Genomic DNA, 24,533 nt, shown 5'->3' on the forward strand with positions numbered 1-24,533 from the left:
GTATCTAACGTGTGAAATGTAATAGAAAGAGGACGGTGTAATAATACCTGTGGCATTTGAGGAGCAACAATAACGTGCCTGCCACAATGATCAAATTCATATATTGTATATAAATATAAACAATTTCTCCAAAATGTGTAAAAAATATGTCATATTCTAGGTGTTTTTTTCCAAGGCTTTGCAGGTATGATTTAAGAAGTCTAGGTGATCTTCAGTATAGTTTAAAGTGGAAGTGTATGTTTTGAAGATAAAATTAAATATTCCACATGATGAGATTGGACAAACCCGGAATTGAGTGTAATGGCTGTGATTGTGGATGAGATTGGACCAGGTTTGTTAACTCAGATTCTGTATTTTCATGAGTTACGTGGATGTATAAAGAGTAGGTGAACTATTTTGGGGTATCCAGAACATTTGAAGGGAAGGTGGAACATGCATAGGGTGAACGGTTACAGGGTCATTTGATGGGTAACATACTAGTTTAAGGGGTAACATGAAGATCAAAATAATGAAAGACTAACGGCATAGTTGAAGAGAGCTGTAGACAATACATTTATATATAAATCATTTCAGATGAAAGCTCTTCACTGACATTAATCTCACCCGCCCTTGACATCCTGAATCCTGACCTTGATAACTAAGCAGTTATCCAATAAAAATGAAAATAAAGTGGAATTTTATAGATATGTTCATCAGAATTAATACCAGTAAAACACTGAGCACTTAATAGAAATAATAGTAAAATCTGAAATATAGTAAATCTCTTGTTTGATTTAATCCTTTGTAATCTCAAGTAGATATTGTTGCTCTAACCGTAAATGTTTATCCACTGACTACATATTTGCAATTGAATGGATAAAAGCAGAATGTTGCTGCGTTGATATGTATTTTGAAGCCACAGGGCTCTTGTTTAACGCAGCATTCCAATAAAATCCCATCATTACTTTGTCGAATTGCTGGTAGGGAAAAAAAAAGAAGGAAAAAAAATAAATAAAAATATGACATTTTAAAACAAAATGGTACCTTAGGGGTTTATTCCCGACAGACTAACATCTTGTGCAAATCTAATGTTAGTGTAACAAATAAAAGGGAAAAAAAAGCAAGGGCCCAGTGTGCTTCCTTTATGACAAAGACTTCATATATCATCATACATTATATACCACACAAAGACATTTATCTAGTGTGCTCTAGGCTTGATGTGACAGGAGAAGAATTGCTTTGGCATACAGAAGAAATAGGAAAATAGAGTGTCTGTGTTTTGTTCTTAAATGTCCACAATGAAGAGGACAATATAGTTATATTTATTAATTCTATGAAGCATTCTGGGAAAAGCAGGGAGGCTTCTGTGTTGGTCAGGGAAAATGAGACCTTATTGTAAGATGAGGGATATTTTATATAAGGAAATATTAGGAAGACTGAGGGATATGTCCATGTTTCTCTTATATCTACATATTTAATAATCCTCCTGGGTGTGTTTTTTTTTTTACTTCCATATGAGTCCAAGAAACATTAAACAAGTCAAGTGTGACTAGTTTTTATTAGACAGTAGAATCAAAAAGAGTTGATCTAGAATGTTTTAGCATAAGGTAGATGCAAGATAGCCCTGTGTATCATCACTAGTCTTTAAAGTCAGTCGAAAAAATATTACAAGATAGAAAAAAGACAGTTTATTCTTTCAGTACTGACCAGTTATGGTCTTGAATGAAACCTCTACAGTCTAATGAGTTCAATGCAAAATCCAAGTGTTACATAGAATTTGTGACCCCATATGGGTATGTAACACTTCTGACACTGTGTTTATTTCTCAATACAGCACATACTATCTTAGCAAGGACTATGACAGTTTACAAAAGGCCACTTGAGTGATGGCCTCCTGAAGTGTCATAGAACTTTAGAAAAAAATAAAATTAAAAAGTTAAAGAGAAACACTAATATCCACCTGCCCTCTCCACCAACAGTGGAGATCCAGGGTTAAAGAGACCCACATCCTTGGCTTCAGCCAACAAAGTCCCTCCCTAGCAACATCTATGCTAGCTAGGTCATATTTGAAAATTACAAAAATGATAAAGAAAATGTGCAAATGGTCGAAAGGGCCGGCATTGTGTAATTCCACTTTAGAGTTGTTTTTCAGAAATTCAACCCCATGAGACCTTAAAAGCATAATAAAAACAAGGATATGAAAGGTATAAAACAATACAAAGAATGTTCTGTTTAGCCACTGAAGGTTAAGCTCATGAATTAGTTTTTATCAAACAGTCTCTTCTCAGCTGCAGCTTGCCTATCCTTTTAATCATGTTTGCTTACACAAACATGTGTTCCGCAACAAAGAAGTAGATTCTCCAGTTTGTTTGCAACTATATATACAAAAAAAATGGATGTGTATATAGTGTGGAGTGGTCCTATAAAAGACCAATTATTAATCCTACATAACAGGAGTAAACACACTGCTCTATTTTTACATCATATCGGGGGCTCAACATCTTCAGCAAGACAAAGGTTGATATTCTGATGACTTTCTGTCACAAAAATGTTATGGCTAAAGATACCCCCTTTAGACTACTTAGATTTTCATATTTTAATTATCTGAGTTAACGAAACATCTCTAGTGATGTCAGAGGGCAGGGGTTAAATATACCTACATGATTTTATTATCACTCTCTCATCCTGCACTCGTTTATGGAAAAGGCTGCGTGAATAATGGATAATGTGGATGAGATCTAATGGGGTTTTGCATGATTATTTGCAAGTAGAGGGTTTGTTGCTTTAGTTAGGTTATGTGTCATCCATGTGTATATTAATGTATATTTTACGAGTTTAGTTGTACTTCATGAACTTGTTGCTCTGGTTAGTTTGTGTTCCATTCATTTGTATGTCGCTACATGTTTTGTCGCTGAAAAAACTATTTGTTGAAGTACATAGCTCAGAATATTTGTATTATATTTTTAGTTCATTCATTGAATATATATGAAATATGACATATTCCAACCTTCGCATACATGGATAGCATATAGAATAAATATAAGGACTCAGAATAAAACTCATCTAGATTAATGTTAAATCTTACTTATTTTTTCCGCTCCACAGTCGTCGTTTTGTTTATTTTTAGCTAAAACTACCAAGTTCTGTATTTCTCAATGATAAAATATGTAGTTGCCGTGAAGATGTTATTTTTGTCAGCATATAACACAGATGTAACAAATTTTGGTCCTTGGAGACTGACATATCTGTATTTAAACGGAGAGCTCCTTGTTCAATCTCCTGTCAGCTCCGCATGCTTGGTACAATTCATTCTATCTTTTTGTACTGCAGACTCCATTCATTAGATGCCAAGGATCTGCCAAAGCCTGGATACTTTGTACTTGAATTTCGCAATACATTCAGCTCTATGAAAATATTGTTTCCTATTTATATGCATAATAAAGTAGGCATCAAGCACAATGTTAATGCATACTATTTCATAATAGGAACATTAAAGTGAAATGGTAAATAAAATTCTGTTGGCCTTGCAGAAAGGAAAACATTCATATACTCTACTCGAAAATGTATAACACACATAAAAAAGTTGCTCTATACTACCATGATATAATTGACTGCATTCTTCATACAAATCTGTAGAAATGTGCATAGTTACATTGGAAAAAAGCAGTTCCATCAAGTTCAACCCTTTATATGATTTTTTGCTGTTGATACAAATTAAGGTAAACACTATCAATTTGTAGCAATATCCGTTACTATATGGATTAGCATATAGATTTTAAGCTCATTTGGGCAGGGCCATCTTCTCCTTCTGTTCTCGTACGTCAAACATGTTTTGATAGAATTGTTGTATTGTTTTACCTATTGTACAGCACTGCAAAATATGTTGGCACTATATAAATTATTCTAATTGAATATGCATCACAGTTTTCGGCAGTAGGAGCCCAGAATGCAGTGACTGACAAGGAACAGAAAAGGCAAAGGTTACCCAGACACGCGGTCAGGTTCAGCAGAAGGGGTTGGTGGGCAGCCGCTGTAGGCTAGCAGGAGAGTTAAATACCAGAGGAGCAAAGTCATAGCTAAAATGACCACATGGCATCTAAACAATGAGGAAGGATTTATTTCGGAGTGAGGGACACCAACCCACATGACTCCTGTGTCAGTGGCATCACCGCTGCATCATTCTGCCTAGTTCCATCATAAATCACACCAAGTTCAGCACACACACATTTAATGGAAGTCATGACCCAAAGACATGGGGATGCCAGCCCAACCAAGTACATTTCAAGGACAAGGACACAAATAGTAGTAACTGTCGTATATCGAGATGACAACTACTGGGGAGGTGAAAGAAAGTAGGCTGAACTAGCGTAAAGATGCTGGGAGCCTTACAGAACACCAACATGTCAGCCAAATGTAGGGGATAAGACTTGTGTCAGACAGTGAGTACCAGGAGGAAGGTAAGACCATAACAATACACCTCAAAGGTCAGATTTCCCAATAAGAAATAGGGCTGATTTTCTGCACTTTGAATAGTCTAAGCTTAATATCAAGTTGATAGCTGTGTGGTAGTTCTAATATGTCCACACGTCAACTTGGGGAGAGACATTGGCACCTTGCACAATGCTGTAAAATTTTAATGTGAGTGTGGGGGGTCTTCTTTCCCCTATCATAAATGTATGTTCATGTTAATGTGGACCCACAGTATCTTTTAGCTGCTGCCACAGTATCTCAGTAGATTAAATGTATTTTCCACTTCTGATCTAATCACAGAGAGCTGAGAGCCATGACTGTTTTTGCTGACTGACTTCTGCATCCACAGACTAAGTCTGAGACTTAATTGTAACTCTGACAGAAAATGCCTTACAGTTGATATTACATCTACACCAGTGTCAATAAGCCTATCAGTTTTAGATCTCATTGTGATGCATAAATTAACAAAATGGAACATATGTCCTTGCTATATGGCTATAATAAACAAACCGATCAGTGCATATTTAGTGCTTTGTGTGTGTGAAGAGTGAGTGCTTTTTTTTTTCTTTCTTCAAAAAGTGCAGAGATTAATAAAAATTGACACTTTCGTGAATTACATTTTTTACCCCACTCTAGCGGTCAGACAAGTCCTGCTTCTTCCTGATTGTTTAGCTCAGTGGAGCTAAAATCAGGATGCAGGCAATTGCTCAGAACACCTTCCCTGCACATATTTCTTATTGAGCTACATTGGAAAGTCTGTGATGGAACAGCCGCAAAATGTATGTGCAGGGGAAGAGGAGTAGGGTTTGCAAAGGCAGCAGAGAGGACTAGAGCACTAGATATGCCTTTAATAAAGCATGTTTTCATTGGGAGTATATCTACTAAATAGTAATGTTTTATTTTTTTTGTATTTGAGCAGTGAAGTGTACCTTTAAATAATGTTTCTGTTCATTTACTCTAAGAGGGGTAGAAAATAGATAATATTGCCTCCATATCTACAGAAGGCTGTGCAGTACAGATATACTCAGAAAAACACTGAGCATGACCATACAATCACACAGTAACTAAATGACTTACTATTTCAAGTCTTAGAAATATTGCTGGGAATTTCAAACATAATGTGCTGTCGGCACAAAACCGATGTTTGACATTTTCCAACTTTTATTGCACATGAAATGAATCTGTCCATACACGTTCTAAATAATAGACCAGAATGTATGATTCATAATCCATATGATTACAGATTTTACTTTGATCAGAATAATTAGGTTTTTTTTTATTTTTTAAATTGCAGAAATTGTACATGACATCAGGATATTGCCTGACCTGACAAGTCAATCTTATAGTGAGTATCAGCACCAAATGTCTATAGCACCGTTTTTTAAAACGTGATCTCAGACACATATTGAGAAAGGCCATTGACATTACATGCAGTACGACCTCCAGGGCACATTTGTGTAATTGCAAAGCATGAAGAAACAATCACAAAAGTCAAGTGATCAAATATGTGTCCTGTAACTCCATTGAAACAGATGCCTCATGCTCATCTTACCCCTTACCATCAGAAAATGTCTCTATATACGCATCATATTCTGAAAGCCTGGTTAGCCCAAAATGCTGCAATCCACCAGGAATCCTCCCAGTGTGGGAGTCTAAGCCTGTAGAATACTGATTTTGTGGGCTACCAGCCTATATTCAAACTCCCACATTGCTGAGCTAGCAAAGGCCCTGGATAGTTCCAGCCTGCTTCCTCATTTCTGCCAACAGGTATCTCAAAACATATCCAGTTAATCAACAGAAAAAAGACAGCAGCTCACAACTTCTCTGATTTGGGATTTTTGAGCCAATAAGGTTTTTTTCAATACAGCCCATGATTGAGCTTTCTTTCCACATGAAAAGCACAGTTATGGCATGTTGTTAATAATTTATAATTAGTCCCATTGTTCGTTAAAGGAATACTCCCACCACCATAACAACTTAAATTCACTTAAATGATTATGGGGGCATGAATGTTTGGGTGCAATCTTACCTTTGGTGTTATACCATTTTGCAAAGGTTTAACCTGGAAGTGGGGGCTCCAATGCCAGGCACCTCTGCCTCCTGACTTCACTCTGCTCTGTACTGTATGGCCTCTGGTAGTATTTAGAATCCATTCTCAGTCTATGTAGTGTATCATTAAAGGGACACTCCAACCATCATTTTCACCAAAGATCCTTGCATAGTATAACAAACTAAGCTCATGTCACACTGTTATACATTACACAGGTATGTTGTAATTATTACATTATACTGTATCACATACAGCTGACAGTTTGGAAATAAAAACAACTGACAATAAGCTAACTATCCCTCTCAATGACAACACAAGTCTCTCCAGTAGTGCCAATAACTCACATAACCTTCCACTACTTTCAATGACTCCTTCTGAGTTCTCTGAGAGATCTAGCACTGTGGCTGTGCATTTAAACAATAGAATTGTAAAGGGGGTCAACATTCAATATGGAATTCACAAGAAAATAAAGCTTCATTTTGGAATACAAAATTATACCCTACACTTCAAATTCATGTGTATGCTGATTTTGTGCAGTTTTTTGTAGGTGGTTGATTTTTTTTTTTTTTTTTACATTTATCTAGAAATTTAAATCAACAGCACTTACTCTTAGTTTAAAACCTTCATATAAGTCATGCACATGTATCAGCATAATTAAATAAGTATCTTGGTTCTTAAATTCTTTTTAAGCTTGTTCAGTATGCTAAAACTTTCACCAGCCTGCTGTATATTTAAATATTCCATAACATCGTAAGCCAAAGTCATAAACTGCTCAATAAAAATCCTACACAGGAATTCCTGAGCAAATACCTGCAAACAATTATTTTTCTTTAACAATTCACTATAATTATTCAGTCTGAGCCAGACACACACACATCAAACAGCAAAAGCACAAAGGATTCTGGGTACAACTATTTAATGCCAGTCATCGATGATGCCTCAATTCAGCCCTCGTATAAGAAAAATCGAAAAAGATCTGAGCAGAGAATCTGAAATTGTGGCATGATGACACTGTTTTAATGCATTTGATTTGTTTCATTGATCACTTCAGTAGGAAAAATATTATAATTGTAGCTGAAGAACAGATCTCGTATATATGTGACACAGTACAGCATACAGAGAGGGGAAATCATCTGATCTGCTCAAAGTGACTTAGAAATGGAGTCTTCAGTTGCACATTAGAAAGTATTCTCTGTGCTGGATGTTCTTATATGTTTCACTGAAACTTTTATCTTTTCTTTGTTGTTTTCAAACTTGGTTCCTTCTGTTTTGGAAGCAGTTTGGTTTGACAAACAAGCAGTTCTTACAGAGGCCTGACATCACTTAAACTCCCTCAAGTATAATTGAGTAACAGCTGGCTTTGAATTCATAATGAAATGCCCTTTTATCAGCGCACAAGAATGATTGATAGTCACTCTAAATTTTACTAGCATTCCTATAAAATCACTTACTGTTTTATTGTTTTTCATATACAATCGCTTCGGAGTCACGTGAAATGTACGCACGTCATAGTGAACCAGATATTAGCTTAGACTGAGAAAGTGATTACAATCGCGCAGTCTGTTTCAGAAGAAGACAGGACTATATCATATTAAATAACAGCACAAAATTTTGACCATAAATAGCAGAAAGTTGTCTGTATGCCTTTAAATTATGTTGAACATGAGATGATTGTCCTTGCTTATTTGTAGGTGTTTATTAACATTGTATCTCATATTATTCAACCTCTTACCAATCGATGTTGGTCTATGTCACTGTAATAATTTGTATTTAAACATCCTATTTTAGTATCGAATAAATCATTCAAGTAAGCATTGCACAGCTGCATGATGCTCTCAGACCATACAAAACAAGTCATGCCTTTTGGGACCAGATTTTGTAAATGGCAAAGGGTACATTTTAGTGTTTAAAAGGGATTTGGTAGGAATCTATACTGCTTGGAGCCGATAAGATAGTAAGTACATATCCTATACTATATGGTGCAATGATGTATTTTTAAAACATCTTTATATTTTGGACAAAACTGATGACCAAAAGCACTAATTTCTAGAATGTTTTGTTCCAGCTTTATTAAGGATTATATATTTTTTTCCAACATATAAATTAAGCTTAATTTTTGTACAGTACTTACATGTACACACTCCAGGTGTTGTGGACTACATCTTCCCTGATGCTTTGCCAACATTATGGCTATAAGTGCAATATGTGATTTGTGGTCCACAGCATCTTGAGTGCCAAAGGTTGAGTACCCAAGTACACCTTTATAAATTAAAGGAGCACTAAAGTCACCAGAACAACTACAGCTTAATGTAGTTGTATTGGGGCAGTGGTAGAACTAATGTAAGGAGGGCACTGCTGCAAAAAAAATAAAAATGTTTCGGCCTCTCAAGAGTGGCAAAACCCCATCTGTTGTTCAACTTAGCTATGTCAGGTTGGGATATTTGCCCATCCTTGCAGTGTTTGTACCTTTAAATGAAAGCATGTTTCTATACAGAGTATGTGTGTGCATGTAGGGGTGTATTGTATATACTGTTAATGGAATGCAGTGGTGTACATGCATACAGTGTTTATTTTTGAATTCAGGGATGTTTGTATGTAGTGTTAGCTTTTTGGATGTGCATGTGTGTGTGGTACTGGTGTTTGAGTGAAATAATGTGTTTGTATATACCTTTGGAGTTTCATTTCAGGGGTGTGTTTTATTGCTGGGATGTTTGCACGTTACATTGCACAGATATACATACACATTAACATACACATGCACACACCTGGTCACATGCACGCACTGATACATACACACCCACTGACACATACACACACACACATTGAAAAACAGATACAGACACAAATACACACTGGCACATCCACACACAGACACGCACAATGACACACATATACATACACTGACACACACCGATATACACACTGGCACATACACACACAGATACATACAATGAAACACAGATATACACAGTTACAGACTCTGACACATACACACACACTGAAACACAGACACACACACTGACTAATGCACGCACAGATGAACACACTTCTTCATTTTTATATTTGCAGCTACCCTCCTGTTAGCATACTTTTGTCTGCAGGAGGGTGACTTACGTGGGGTCCTGCCGACCGAGACAGATATGTGGGGGTCTGCAGCAGCTCACTTCCTGATGCTGCCTGTACCTCCTTCTCTCTCCCACGCAACTCTAAATTTAACTTGGGAGGAAATGACCGACCAAAAATTATCCCTTAGAATATATTTTCTTTTCAGTTATTTGAATCAATTTTAGAGTAGCTCATCATCACTCATAAATGCACAACTGAGGTGTACTAGCTTTTGCAGTGCTGGGCAGTTAGTTATGTAATTTATCTGATGATGCCTGCAACACAAGGTTAAATTCAGTGTTTTTTTTTTTTTTATATATAATCACACATCTTATGTATTAATCACACGTTAATGTGACAACGGTTTTTATTCACTTCTTTAGTTATCAATTTGTCAACATGTTTCATAAGTGTCATCATATCAAGGTCTTGCTCATTTTGTGGGGATTGAGACACATCAGTTCAGGAGATTTAATAATAGATGTACTGCTTGCATGGATGTGAGGTTATATGAATACAGTGCTCGAGATTTTCCATACTATAGCAAAATAAACGATGGATTGTGTATTATGTATCCCACCACATGGGCCTGTACTTATAATACCACATGGCTCTTTTAAACTACAGAGAGCTGAGTACAATTATTAGTCATTATACTGCTAATAAATGCTATATAAAATATTAGAATAATGAAATATTATAGGGAAAATCCAGGTGGAACTTCAGATAGGCCTTAGAATATCATGAATAAAAGACAACTGTGGCAATACCTTATCTGGGGGTTGGGCGGGGTCCACAGCTTGAGCACTCCCACCTCCACACGAGTCGCGTGCGGCTCGATCTCCTCTTCTAAACAGGCCGCGTGCACCGATCCCAGTGAGCGGTCACGTAGCCAGTCTAGTTCAAGGAGTGCAGCTCGCATCACGAGCGTGCTCTTAAAGGACCAGTGGGTGTCACAAGTGGGTTCAAGCTCCCATTGGCACACGTCATTCCGGCACCCCCACATAGGTACGTTTTGGGTGGGGGGGGCAAGGAATGATGTGGGCCAATCAAATGATAATTAAAGGCTATGTAAACTTCCCTAGCCCTATCCACTTTGCCCCATCATGGTTTTTGTTTCAGTACCCTTTAGTGCATTCCTTGATCTATTGTGTTTATTCTGGTATTGATCTTGGCTTTGTTCCTGACTCTGAGTTTGTTGTTAACCTTTTCCTGTCTTGTTTGCCTGTCTGACAGATTACTGTGTCTGACTATGGCAAGTTCTCGTTTTCGCTGTCTACCCATTACCCTGACCTTGTCTCATCTCTGATTATGCATTATCTCTGTCTAACGTTTAGTCCAGCCATTCTAAGGCCCGGTAATACATTATATCCTTGTCTTGTCCCTTGCTATCCTAAACTTCTTATATTTTGTATGACTAAAGTGGAGCACCCTAGTAGTGTAGTTTAGGCTGTGTTTAATCCAGCCAGTTGTTTGTGTACACTCACAGTTGTTTGTGTACACTCAACTAATCATATGAGCATGTCTATGTCTTATAGATAACCATTTTATTCATACTTACTATAACTCATAAAGTTATCAATGATGTTTAAATAATACAGAGTATCTAACGCTGGTAATAGCTTCCCTGGCACTCAATGTAGCGTGCCCGGGTGGCACGGCTTGGGGGAAAAGGAGCGGGGTACAGGAGCACTTCCTGTCAGTCCAGCATGGTATAGGAAACCGAAGCTCCTGTACCATGGTCCGCGCTGCCCAGCAATGCTACAAAGATAGGTAGGAGGCACAACAGGGAGGGGGGATAATACTAAGAGGGTAGGGGAGAGGGTGGGAGGACCACCAAGGGGGGGGGGGGGGAAGGGAGGGGAGGACTACTAAGGGGGGACCACTAAGAATGGGGGGGGGGCACCACTGGGGGGAAGGGGGACCACTAAAGGGGGGTGATGAGAGGGAGGACCACTAAGAGGGGGGGCGAGGGAGGATCACCAAGAGGGGGGAGATGGAGAGGACTACTAAGGGGGAGGGGGAGGCAGAGGACCACTATGGGGGGTGAGGGGGACGGGGGGGGGGGGGAGACAACTAAGGGACAGGAAGGGGAGAGGAACACTGAGGGACAGGGAAGAGAGGGGAGAGCTCTAAGGACAAATGGGACAGCTCTAAGGGAGGGGAGAAGAGGAGAGAGCACTAAGGGACAGAGTGGCAGGGGAGATCACTAAGGAACAGGGGAGATCAATAAGAGGCAGGAGGGGAAGGGAGAGCACTAATGGAATGGAGGGGAGGGGAGGGGATATCACTAAGGGACAGGGGGGCAAGAGAGAACACTAAGGGACAGGAGGGGAGGGGAGGGTAGAGCAGTAAGGGACAGGAGGGGAGATAACTGAGGGACAGGGGGAAAGGGGAGATCACTAATTGACAGGAGGGGTGAGCACTATAAAAAATAATAATAAAGAGATGCTCCCCTCTCAGCCCCTATCCTCCCCTCTCAGCCCCTATCCTACCCCACAAATCCTCACTTTCACACTACACACATACTCAATGCACCCTTATACATACACAGAAACACACAATGCATCCCTACACACACACACACAAAACATACAATGCATCACTACTAACACACAGACACACCAACACACACAATGTATCCCTTAGGCACACAGTGATTCTCTTACACACACACACACTGCATCCCCTATACACACACACTACACACACAATTGGTATCCCTATACACTACATTCTATAAGAGCACACACACATTACATCCTCTACAATTACACATAACACATCCCCTACACATATACACTCCACTCCCTGTGAGCAAACTCATATGTGGGCCATGTAGGTGGACTCATGGGTGGGCCTTGTAAGCATACTCACGGTCAGGCCCTGTGGGCCAAGACCTTGAGCTGTGTAAGGGGTCTCAAAAAATGGAGCTACTTCCTGTTTATTGATTTTTGTGAGCACTGGTACAAGAGAGCCAGAGAGCATGTTCAACACTAGATCAGTGGAGCCAGACTGCAGCCTGAGCCCATCATCATCCTCTTGTTCTCATCTGGTGGTAAGCAGGCAATCCAGTATATTATTAGTGGCACTAATCTCTAATTTACCTCACATTAAAGGGCCATTATAGTCACCAGAACCACTACAGCTTAATTTAATGGTTCTGGTGTCTATAGCCTGTCCCTGCAGGCTTTTTAATGTAAACAGAGAAAAGACACCGTGTGCAGCACTGGCGTTAGCTCATATTGCAGTTCATATGGGTGGGGCATTGTGATGTCACATGGTGAGCAGAACATATGGGAGAGTGGCAAATTTTTGTTTGCCTAGGGCGGCAAAAATCCTTGCACAGGCCCTGTATTTTTGTGTAAGTGTTGTTATTATGTTTTAATTAAAATATCTGCCTATCACCACTAGATCTTTAATAAATAATCTGTTTTTGTGTATAGATCACACCCTGCAGTCTTCACTGCTCAATTATCTACCATTTTGAAATTAAATCACTTTTGTTTCTGCCCATGCAGCCCTAGCCACACCTCCCCTGGCTGTGACTCATACAGCCTGCATGAACAAAATTGTTTCATTTTCAGATGTTGAAGATCGATAACATTTTTTCTCTTGCTTTGTAAATTGAACTTATATATCACAGTCAAGCGACTCCTTCATGGTCTACAAGACTGTTAAGAGAGAAGGAGATAATTTCTAGATTAAAGAGACTGTGCTAGAAGTTTAAACAATAGAGCTCACTTTACAGGAAGTTTTTTAGGAACGCTGTGTAAGTCACTAGCAGGGAGGTGTGACCAGGGCTGCATAAACAAAGTGATTTAAATCCTAAATGGCAGAGAATTGAACTGTGGTGGCATTATCTATGCACCAAAACGGATGCATTACGCTACAGTTGTTTTGATGCCTACAGTATCCGTTTAACAAGCACACATAAAGGTAATTATTTATGTGTAGTATGTTTATTTGAAACACAAAAAAAAAGCAAAACAGCCCCCCCCTTCAATTATTTAGGGCTCTCCTTTCCCCAACCCTCCAAAGCAAACAGCAGCAATGTGTAAATCATTAAAAGAAAACATTCTGCGGTGTATACAAGGCCTTTCAGTGGTTTTCCTTTGCAAACTCAATATTGTAAACAGCAGTTTATTACAAAAGAAATAAACAGCATTTCTATGCTCTATTACCATGATAAGATTCTGTAATAATTCTGTTGCCAAAATTGCAACAATATACAAGATCAGAAAACTGAAAAGCATAATTTCATAAAGCGGAGTCATCTGCTACAGCAAGAAACCGCGGAGAAAATGCAGAACGCAGCTTATTTCTGGCCAAAATAAGTAAATATGACACACAGGGCAGGAAAGAATGGCTTACATATTTTCTCAAGCTGTCATTTTGACAAAGTGACTTCTCACCAGTGGGATATAGAAACCTAATAACATTGTTTCATTCATTGTGTTAACCACATCCGTAAAAGGAATGAAATTCTAATGCAGTGTAGTGTTAAGGCAAGGGGCAGCACGGCTTCTAAATGTGCATAGCTACACAAAAGTTAACCGTATTATGAAGCTTAAAGGCGATTAGATGAACAGAAAAACAAAGAAACTTTAAGGAAAAGTACTTTAAAAATATTTACTATTTTATATGTAAAAAAGGAAGTAGAAAAATGGATATTTTATTATGCACGCTTACCGTTTTTGATGGGCCATACTATGGCTATTTAGCATTTATGGCTTATAATGTGCATTTATTTCTCACATTTAAAAGAATTAGAGATCCTATTTTTCCATTAGGGTAGGGCTAATTTGTGACCAAAGGTACTATATATGTTTGTATGCCTCTTCAAAACTGGCAGTGAAAGTTTATAAGTAAAAATAAAAAACAAAAAAAAGTAATCTTAATTAAAATATAAAATAATATGGTTATATTTAAGAAGATTTATACAAAGACTATTACTGAAAGGAACACTTCAAACACCTAAATCACGTTTATTTGCTAAAGTTCTTTATGTGTGAAGAGTGTGTTCTCTTTTTTAATTTTTTTTAAAAAGTGCAGATTCAATTGATGTAACGGCACCCCCAGGCATAAAAGGGGTTAACAGCCGTTTAGTAGATCTTCCTCTTCCAGAGACACAGGCACAGCTACTGCAGAACCCCAAACTCCCGAACAGGATACAAAGTAGCACTCTAAACTCCCAAACTGGAACCTCACGAATAGCTGCTGGAGCAGCTGAACAGGAAAAGCACCAAAGCGGCTTACAATCCTGGCAATCAGTCTCTAACAGCATACAGTAAATCCCCCCAAGAACGAGACAAGGCTCCGTGTGTTGGGGGTCAAGCAGGAACAGCCAGAGCTGTGGGTTTATTGTTCTTATATACACATTAGTACCACCCACAGGGTTTTGGAAAACAACCAATAAACACGTACAATACACTCAGACACTCCCACACAAAATCCTCCCCTCTGCCTGTGATACAATTACCTTACACAATGGGTAATTTAATTATCACAAGCAGAGAAATACAGTTTTTCCACATTATTCATAACTTTAAAAGTATGCATCACATTCGTGCAAACATACATCAAAATCATACAAATTGGTCCAGTGGTTCAAAAGATAGATCGTAGTCCTTTGTGACCAAATGAAGCATGGCTTTTCTGCCCAAAACCAGTTCCACAGAGTTTTCTATCCTGGAGATAATTGGGAAGTAATCCAATTATCTCAAAGGACAGAGGCAAAACTCCATTGAACACATGGCAGTAAAATAAGGTAAAGTACAATAAAATACACAAGGTTACATTTATAACATAAAATACAGACATGCAACATATCCCCAGATAACTTAGGTCTGAGCACACATTATTACTGAATGGTGCTCAGACCACACACATACAGTTCAATTGCCATGGAGACAAAGTTTTTCCCATAGTCTTTCATTATATGAATGGGCTCCATGGCATAGCTATCTGGGGTATCACCGCTCAAACAGGGCAAGCGCCGAATGACCCGGCTTTCATGTCTTTGCAGGGGAAAATCAAGCGTTTCAACATGGGGCCATAGTCTAAAGGCAGCAGGCAAGCAACCAGGCTCCTCCAATGCACAGTGGCGAGATTGGTCTCGTCACAATTGATATTTGCACTTTTAGATTAAACAGACTGTGAAATAAAGTTTAACCCCTTAAGGACCAAACTTCTGGAATAAAAGGGAATCATGACATGTCACACATGTCATGTGTCCTTAAGGGGTTAAACAGTCGATCTCTTTTTACAGGAAGTATTTAGGAAAGCAGTGTAAGTCAAATGCAGGGAGGTGTGACTAGGGCTGCATAAACAAAATTATTTAACTCCTAAATGGCAGAGAATTGAACAGTGAGAATGCAAGGGCATGATCTATACACCAAGACTCTTTCATTAAGCCAGCGTTGTTTTGGTGGCTTTAACAAGCACACATAAAGGTAATTGTTTATTTGCAGTACGTTTATTTTAAATACACAAAAAAAAAAAATTAATCAAAATGGATTTTAAATAAAAATGGCATATTTATTATTTATTTATTTTTTAGATTTGACCATACATTTGTGACCTTATAATGGCAGTTATTTCTAACGGAGGACAAATATACTATTTTTTGCAATCTTTGTTAAATGAACACTACAGCATTAAGAATACAAAACTGTATTGCTAACACTATAGTGTTCCTCAGCCATAAACCTATTGTCTGCCCCAAGCGCGAAGGTCCCTTGGCACTGGCTCTGTCTCCACCACGTTGGCAATTGGGAGTATCCACTGCACATGTACAGCAATCTCAATAATCGGTCACTTGCAGTGTTAGTCTATACAGAATTAGTTCAACTGATGTGTAATTAATTAGTGCTGGTGTATTTAAGAATTCATAGACCAGTGTTTCCTATGCTAGTGCATTATAATCATTACTAGTGCCAACTGATTGCCAGCTGATTGATATCCTTATGTAGCCATCTTTAGATGACTATGGGTTAACCAGATGACTAAAGAAATTGCTCTCTATTCGACTAAATAGTGTTAACTGTATAGCTTGGTAGAGAATGAATAATGGTTTAGGGTGATATTTAATGATTTCACCAATGATCTTAATCTAAGATTACTTGACATCAAAGCTGGAACAGAGTTCTGACCGTCACCCAATCAAGCACTTTTGAGATGTTTTCAAATACTGATGGAGAGCAGGCATATGAGAATAAAGGCAGCAACAGTCTTTTAACACCTAGTGAAAAGGCTTTCAAGAAGAGTGGAGTGGGTTATACATAGCAAATGTGAAAGCAGTTTTATGCGAAAGAACATGCATCACAGGACAATTTTTTTTTTAATTCAGCAAGTAAACACTTTTAAACTATGCTATGTATCTAGCACCTCGGTAGGAATGGGATATTGTGATGATGATGATGAGTAGAGTCTATGTACATGTAACATGAAAAACTAAATTGAAAGATTTCCCAAAGCTATGATTTTTTTTTTTTTTTATGTCATCACATTTTTAAACAGAGTTTAATCTCCTATGCTGTCTTCAAAAGCAGCAACACCTGCTCCGAAAAAATGGCACAGATTGTCAGCCCATTAAATGGAACCATGACAAACAATTAATTCTGTGGTCGTAAAAAAAAAAAAAAAAAAGGAGCCGGGGAAAATTTCCAACAAAGTCAGTGCTACTACGGCCAACTCTACCATCAGGAAAGAGAATTATGTAACAGCACCACGGGTTTTATTATTTCATAGAAATTTCATAAACATGTTCATTAACTTAAAAGAGAATATGAGAAAGCAAAAAAAAACAAAACAAAAAAACCTATCTATAACCACGAATGATATAAAAATCATGAATGGTGAGGTTGTCATGTTATGGTGATTCCCGGCATGTGTTAGGAAGGTAACTTTAGAAGTTTAGAAGGTATTATAATATAGAAAAGGGTCTCAAACATACTGGCCCCGGTCATTTCTTTCTCCCTTCCTGGTTTGCCTCTGGCAATACTGGTGGTATATCCGAGTCTCCAGCATACTTCTCCATATCCTGGAGTGCAGGCAGCCTGGTCCACAATATGATTGGATCCTTATTTTAATGTGTTTAACCCCTTAAGGACACATGACATGTCACGATTCCCATTTATTCCAGAAGTTTGGTCCTTAAGGGGTAAAAGGAGTTTGTCTGTCTGAGGAGCAATGTTGGACTGTTCTTTGTGTTTCGGCCAGTTTTTGTAAAAACTCCCAAATTAGTTCCTTTAATGGTATGTACAAGCGGTACCCTATTGACAGAGTTAATTTGCAGGCATCTGTCAGTTCAGTGCTGTGATGCAGCTAATTAGTACCTATTGTAGCAGTCAATGGGGGCTTAAAAGTGGCACACCTACGCAGGCACAGGTGAGCTGTTTTGTGAATCTCAGAATCTCATTCTGGACAGTGGCAGCTTACAGGACCTGGGGTATAAGTTTCAACTATCTTCTTTCCTTTTATGTTTAGTGATAAGTAGATAGACACATCATTGAATTTATAATTTAAGTTCCTGTATATATGATAGAGTTGTTAAATTTGCCTTGCATAAAAAGAGGTGTCCTGTAACCCCGTGCCATGAGGAAATAAAGGGACTGCAGAAAATAATCCATTGGTGTTTTGTATAACAAGGTCCACTCCGATACAGTTGCCAGTAAAATATATTAAGACATATGTGACAACATGGTTAATCGCCGTATATTTTTTCCAGGTAAAAAAACAACCTAGCTATAAATGTTTATATACCAGATTACTACTCGACACATCCATATGCATCAGTAGTGTTTGAATGAATGTACTATAAAACATCAAAAACAAACATGACTGCTCCACTTTAATTAACAATGAGCAGTGTCATGTATGCTATATGATAGAACGTTACATTTAATATTAAGATAAATGCATGTTAGTACATATGGAACTACCACTGCATGTACATGAAGGGGATGTGTAGGACACCGCAAAAGAAGCAGACAAAAAAAATAAAATAATAAAAAACAAAAACAAATAAAAATACACTGAAACCTGTGATTCATATTACATTATTCAGTTTTGTTATGTGACCAGCAATTATATTACTATCTATTACTGTACGGAGCCAGAGTTACAGTCTCACAGCTTACTCCATCAGCTCGAACTGTGAGACAAGCGACATCTGTACACAGGTACTACGGAAATGTGTCAAGGTACGTGCGCTGGTTAAAAAGAACAAGCTGACGTCTCACATAGAGCATTGTTATATATTTTATGATTGCAAAGGATTAGCACAGGCACATTGCAGAATGTCAATGCTCACAGAAGGGGAGCGGTAAACTGCAGCAAACAGCAATCTCCTGTTCAATGTAATTCTTCCTGGTGCCATCCTGTCTACTGCATTTGCTGACAAGAGTGAAAACTGTTACACAGAAAGCAGTAAATGAGTTTACAATAGCAGGTGTATATGTGTGTGTGTGTGTGTGTGTTTATATATATATATATATATATTATATAAAATTGCAATCTGTCTTATTTCACAGGGAAGATCTTGTTTCCAAGCCCTGTACCACGTGTCCTGACAGCCCTAGATTAGTGAGATTTGGACTCCTGGACAGTAGCTGCTGTTTGAGGAATACATGGTGGGAGATTGTGACATGTATATTCTGGTACAGCCATTAAATTAATGTAATCCTAGCACTAACACTAATATTAAAAAAGATGCAATGCAACACTTATAGTACAAAACGATAAAGCACATTATGGACGTTAGAGGACAATAAAGCCATCACAGGTTTGTTATGATGTATCTAAAATACCTTAATGGCATTACTTTCTATAATGCACATATACATATATTGGGTGTATATGGGACAATGTGTGTGTGTGTGTGTAGGGGCATTAGATAGGGGCATTAGCATGTGAAGCGGAGAGAGATTAAATCATTTTTAAAACAAATAGATATAACTCCCTACATCTTGTTATTTTTGGCAGGCGAGGGGTGACATGCAGATCCTGGTGGTCGAGTGAGGGGAGTGCAGGTGAAAACCATATCAATAGGTCTTTTGCATTACTGTGCATGTACATGAGCTATGGGTGGCCGTAGATTTTGATAAAAAAAATAAATTTGATTTCTTCCCTCCATGCAGTGGCGTACACACAACCCATGGGGCCCCGGTGCGAAAACTGATCTGTGCCCCCCCCCCCGCGCTTACTCTGCGCGGGCTGGGGCCGCAACACATGGCGGCGGGCACCTGGTCGCAGGGCTGCGACCCGTGCGACCGCGGTATGTACGCCAGTGCATGCATAAACACATACACTTAAAGGACCACTACAGACACCCAGATCACATCAGCTCAATGAAGTGGTCTGGGTGCCAGGTCTCTAGTTTTAACCCTGCAGCTGAAAACATAGCAGTTTCAGAGAAACTGCTATGTTTCACTGAGGGTTAATCCAGCCTCTAGTGGCTGTCTCATTGACAGCCGCTAGAGGATTTTCTGCGATTCTCACTGTGAAAATCAGTGCACTAAGCTAACCAAACCAGGAAGTAACAGGGTCTGTTGTCTGATTGACAGCCAGGGGGGTGCAACAAGGTTAATATATAAAAGTGAGAATTTCTATTGAAACACACTCATTACATATAAATTACTTCAGCAAACTAAAGTGCTTTAGGTTTTTGAAATGTCTATCTGTTATTGGAATTCTTGTACTATCCAGCCAATCAAAAAGGAGCATTAACCACAACCACTAAAGAGCTAAACTTTTGAACTCTTATGCATTAGAGAATACACCAATAAGTAAGAGACCATGTCTAATGCATTCTTTAAAGAGAACCTTCAAAACTGGGACAGAGTAAAGAATTCTTGGGCGGTTGCATAACACCACATTTGCATAAGTTAATAGAATTTGAAGATGTATGGAAATATAGAGTATCTATCCCCTGGCCCTACCTTTGTTAATATCAATAAGCTGTTTCTTCTTCTGTTGCCGCTCCTGCTTTTCACGTTCTGCTTTTTCTTTTGCTATTTTGGCTCGTTTCATCTTCTCCTCCATCTCTCGTCTTTTGTTGTTTTCTTTGACGGCATCCTGCATTCAGAAAACAAGACCTGGTTCATTAGTAATCTGCCACTAACTCAGAATGAAAATATATCTATATCTATCTATATATCTATCCATATATTATAATTTTTGGGGGGGAGTTACAGATGCAGTGTACTGCAGTGTGAATCTAGATTTGTTAGCAGTGCCAGAGAGTTTTCATTTATTTTCTCACAGCAGCCTACTCCTTTTTGCAAGAAAATGGAAACATTTGGTAGAAAGTTAGGAATGGAACAGCTATAGTTAGATGTGCTGATGACTTTGGAGAAACATACGTTGTGTACGTTTGATAGGCAATATGGCTTCTGCTTTCGCAATCTTACAGCAGATTTCCCAGCTGAAGTATCTGAAGAGCAAGTTTTGACATCTGCTTTAATGTTATCAGTGTTTCAATAAGGAACCAGTCTCAAAACATTTCACTAGGATTTAAACAAGGGGAAAAAAAACGAGGAAACCTTGGTAACCAAAACCCTGTGCTATATATTAAAATGTTAATGAATCAAAGTTAAAAAGAATATAATTGCAATATTTTTTTTTTTTATTGCTTTTTGTGATATTTAATAGGATTGCAACCTTTAGCATCACTTATCGTGAAATCACCTTTCTCAATAATATGTGAAAACTTTTACTGGTACTTTCTGTAATAGGTTTTGCATAATACTCCCCATATCATTACATTTCTACTTGTATCAGCTAGTTATTTCCTACACTTCCTCTCCCTTACATTCTTAGTTAAAGGAACACACCAAGCACCATAAGCACTACAGCAAACACCCCAATGTAAGCAGTCAAACCTTTTACTAACGATTTGACTTTTTACAAGGGATCTGCCGGGCATCACTTCCTACCTTTCTGCACCCGGTCGCTCTCTTCACTGAGCTAAGCTCAGCAGTGCAGGGCTTAGCTCATTGGCAGAGAGTGATCAGTGAATTATTTCAGACAATGACCATCTCCTACTAGAACCTTCCAAGACCCTTCCTGAGCTTACACTTCCATCTGCAGAGAAGCAGGAATTAATACCCTGGGGACACCCAAGTAACAAGTGAAACTATAGGTGTTAAAAACTAACATGAGTGTGGGGAATGAGGGCACTACTGGTACCATAACCACTTAAGCGCACTATAGTGGTTATTGTGCTTGGATTGTTCCATTAACATATATTGCATTTAAGTGAGATGATTACTGGGGCAACTATTGCTAGCGTGTGGATTTACTGTTAAAAAATAAAAAAAAATATACAGACATTAGATGTACCTCACTCAATAATCATTCTGCTCCTCTGAGTTACCCCGGTGTAAAAGTTTTCTCTCTTTTTTTTTTAGCTTAGAATATGCAGCAAATATATAGTGAAACACAGGAGTCCACATAAATAAAACTCAAAATAATGTGTGTCAATGGGACAATATTGCAGTACAGTAATATTATTTGCAGTACTGTGCAGTGTGTATGAGTGAATCACAGAAATTAGACTCACAATGTTTGGTGTGCAATGTGTAACACAAAGCTCCAGAACAGTAAGACCAGAATGTATGGTGTGTATAATAGCATAATATAGCGCTACATCAACATACCCTGTAGTAATTTGCAACATGTTTTAGGATATCAGTGAGCTGTGCTTTAGTTGAGTTTCACAGCAACTGATCACAGAGGAATGGGTGGTGTGTGCGTTTATCAGATACTTCCACAGCAAAACAAAAATCTCACTACTGTGCGATACAGCTGCAGTAAAAATGTGTATACAACAGATGGATATTGGCTATATTGTCATTTTTGGCAATTGGATATTTGAGTAAGTCCCACCTAAATGCTTCTACGTCTACATCAACTCTAACCTTGCTGTTGTGTAGGACTCGTATGAGAACAGCATAATTATAGCAGCTTTAAAAGACCCAAACCATTCATACCTGCAACATGAGGGCCATTTAATGTTACTCGGCTCTACCCACCCGCGTTCCTTCTAACTATATAGCATGCACCTCCAGCTGTTTGGAACCACAGTCAATCACCTCCTGATTACCTTCACATGTTATCAGCTGCTGCAGTTATACAATTAACTCTCTCTGCCATCACATACAAATTCCTCTGCTACCTCTTGTCTCAACTCCCCATTTTAACCTTTAGATTGTAAGCTCACGGGCAGGGCCCTCTACCTGTTGTATCGGTCTGTTATTATTGTGTTTGTCTTTTTCCCAATTGTACAGCGCTGTGGAATTTGTTGGCGCTTTATCAATGCCAGTAATAAATAACTAAATTAAATTAAAATAGCATCATTCCGTGGGCACACACCATTTTCAACAAACTTTTGAGGCAGTAATATGTTTGTGGGAAACCTAATTCTATTATCTATTTAAATATCAATAAACCGACACATTCCGTGCTGATGTACAACAGAACTTGTGACTATTAAATAATACTCATTTCCAAACACTATCGCAAAAGAAGGATACATTGAATATTTGCATCACAGTAAAGGTTTTCTTAAAACATTTAATGTACAACTACAATTCATTACATTATGTGAGATTTGCCTGGTTCCAATGGAAAAACACTCCCGTGATCTCTAGTCTACCATCTGTTTGATTTACATGTAACATTTCTCACAACAGCGTATGTAAACGCCATTTAACAACCATAGTGTGAATTTTTTTTAAATAAATGAATATTTCTATGTAATACTTATGCAAACATTTCTGTAACTATACATAAAATACATTACACACAATTTTTGCAATTCTGAATTCCATTAACCTAATTTACTATTATAAGGGTCTGACAGTGCTTTCCAATAAAAACCATGTCCGTATACTCTATCTAATTACATATAAAGAAGTTGTCTAAATGCCATTGAGTAATGCATGTTTTTAAATGAACGGATAAGTGCATTTTTATGGGATTCATGCAGATTTTTTTCATGTTGTTATTTTTGTTGTTGATTTAACCCTTTGAGTTGCACCCTTCAGCTTCAAAAGGTCATATAGCCGAGAGTACAACATTGATCAACTCAGCCTACAATCATCAGCTGTTCATATCAGACATTGAGGAGTCAGCCTTGGGCGTCTGGTAAGAAAATACGTCCATGACCCTTAAATCCCAAGAAGATCATATGTCCTTAGATTTGTCTGACCTTTCCACCAGTCCCTCCAATGATTCAATTTCTCACACACCTGACTCTACCTAAAGGCTTGCAATTCAAAAATAGAATTGGGAGATTATGGCATACAGAGGATACAGATCGAATGATTGATCTGTCAGAAGAGAATAGAGTATTCAAGCAACCAAAAACTAATTTTAAAAAGCGAATCTACATAATTTGTTTCACAGCTATCTTATGATTATCTTCCAGAGATATTACACTAAATTGATAAAGAAAAAATTTAACCAATGTAAGGTATGTTAAAAATGGCTACATCCCCACATAGAGAGGGTTTTTAAATTATACTTGAGGACGTCACAGAAATAAAAAGTAAGTCATAGGTTTGAAACCACCCAAAAAGTTCTGCTTTATCTGACAAGTCAATATTGTTCAGAATACAAAACAAATAAACTACTTTTAAAATTGAAAAATGTAAAAAAAGTGTAAAATATGTGAAAAAAATAATGAAGCCATTATCAAAGTAGCAGCTAAACCTACAAATGCAGGTCACTAACGAAAGAGTGTACACACAATAACAATAAACAAGAAGGAGTATTAATACCATAAGTAAATTACCAATTGCTAAAAATAAAAACAGAATCTAAAATAAACACTTCTAATAGAGACAACCTAATCAAAGACACCTTACATGGAGAGACCCAAATAGCAATAAAACATAAACAAATAGATCATCGAAGCACCCGT

General features: G+C 38.0%; 1 protein-coding gene across 4 annotated transcripts in view; it reads right to left on the bottom strand.

The window, feature by feature from the left end:
• The window catches only part of DIAPH2 (diaphanous related formin 2), a 1,045,110-nt gene that overhangs the window by 188,133 nt on the left and 832,444 nt on the right, over positions 1–24,533 (bottom strand). For all 4 annotated transcript variants that reach the window (XM_063431883.1, XM_063431882.1, XM_063431880.1 and 1 more), the window contains one exon: positions 20,548–20,683. In XM_063431883.1, the coding sequence (XP_063287953.1) occupies positions 20,548–20,683 (136 nt within the window). The remainder of the gene's footprint in view (positions 1–20,547; positions 20,684–24,533) is intronic.

The sequence above is a fragment of the Pelobates fuscus genome, chromosome 9, assembly GCF_036172605.1.
Source record: "Pelobates fuscus isolate aPelFus1 chromosome 9, aPelFus1.pri, whole genome shotgun sequence".
NCBI classification, from domain to species: Eukaryota; Metazoa; Chordata; class Amphibia; order Anura; family Pelobatidae; genus Pelobates; species Pelobates fuscus.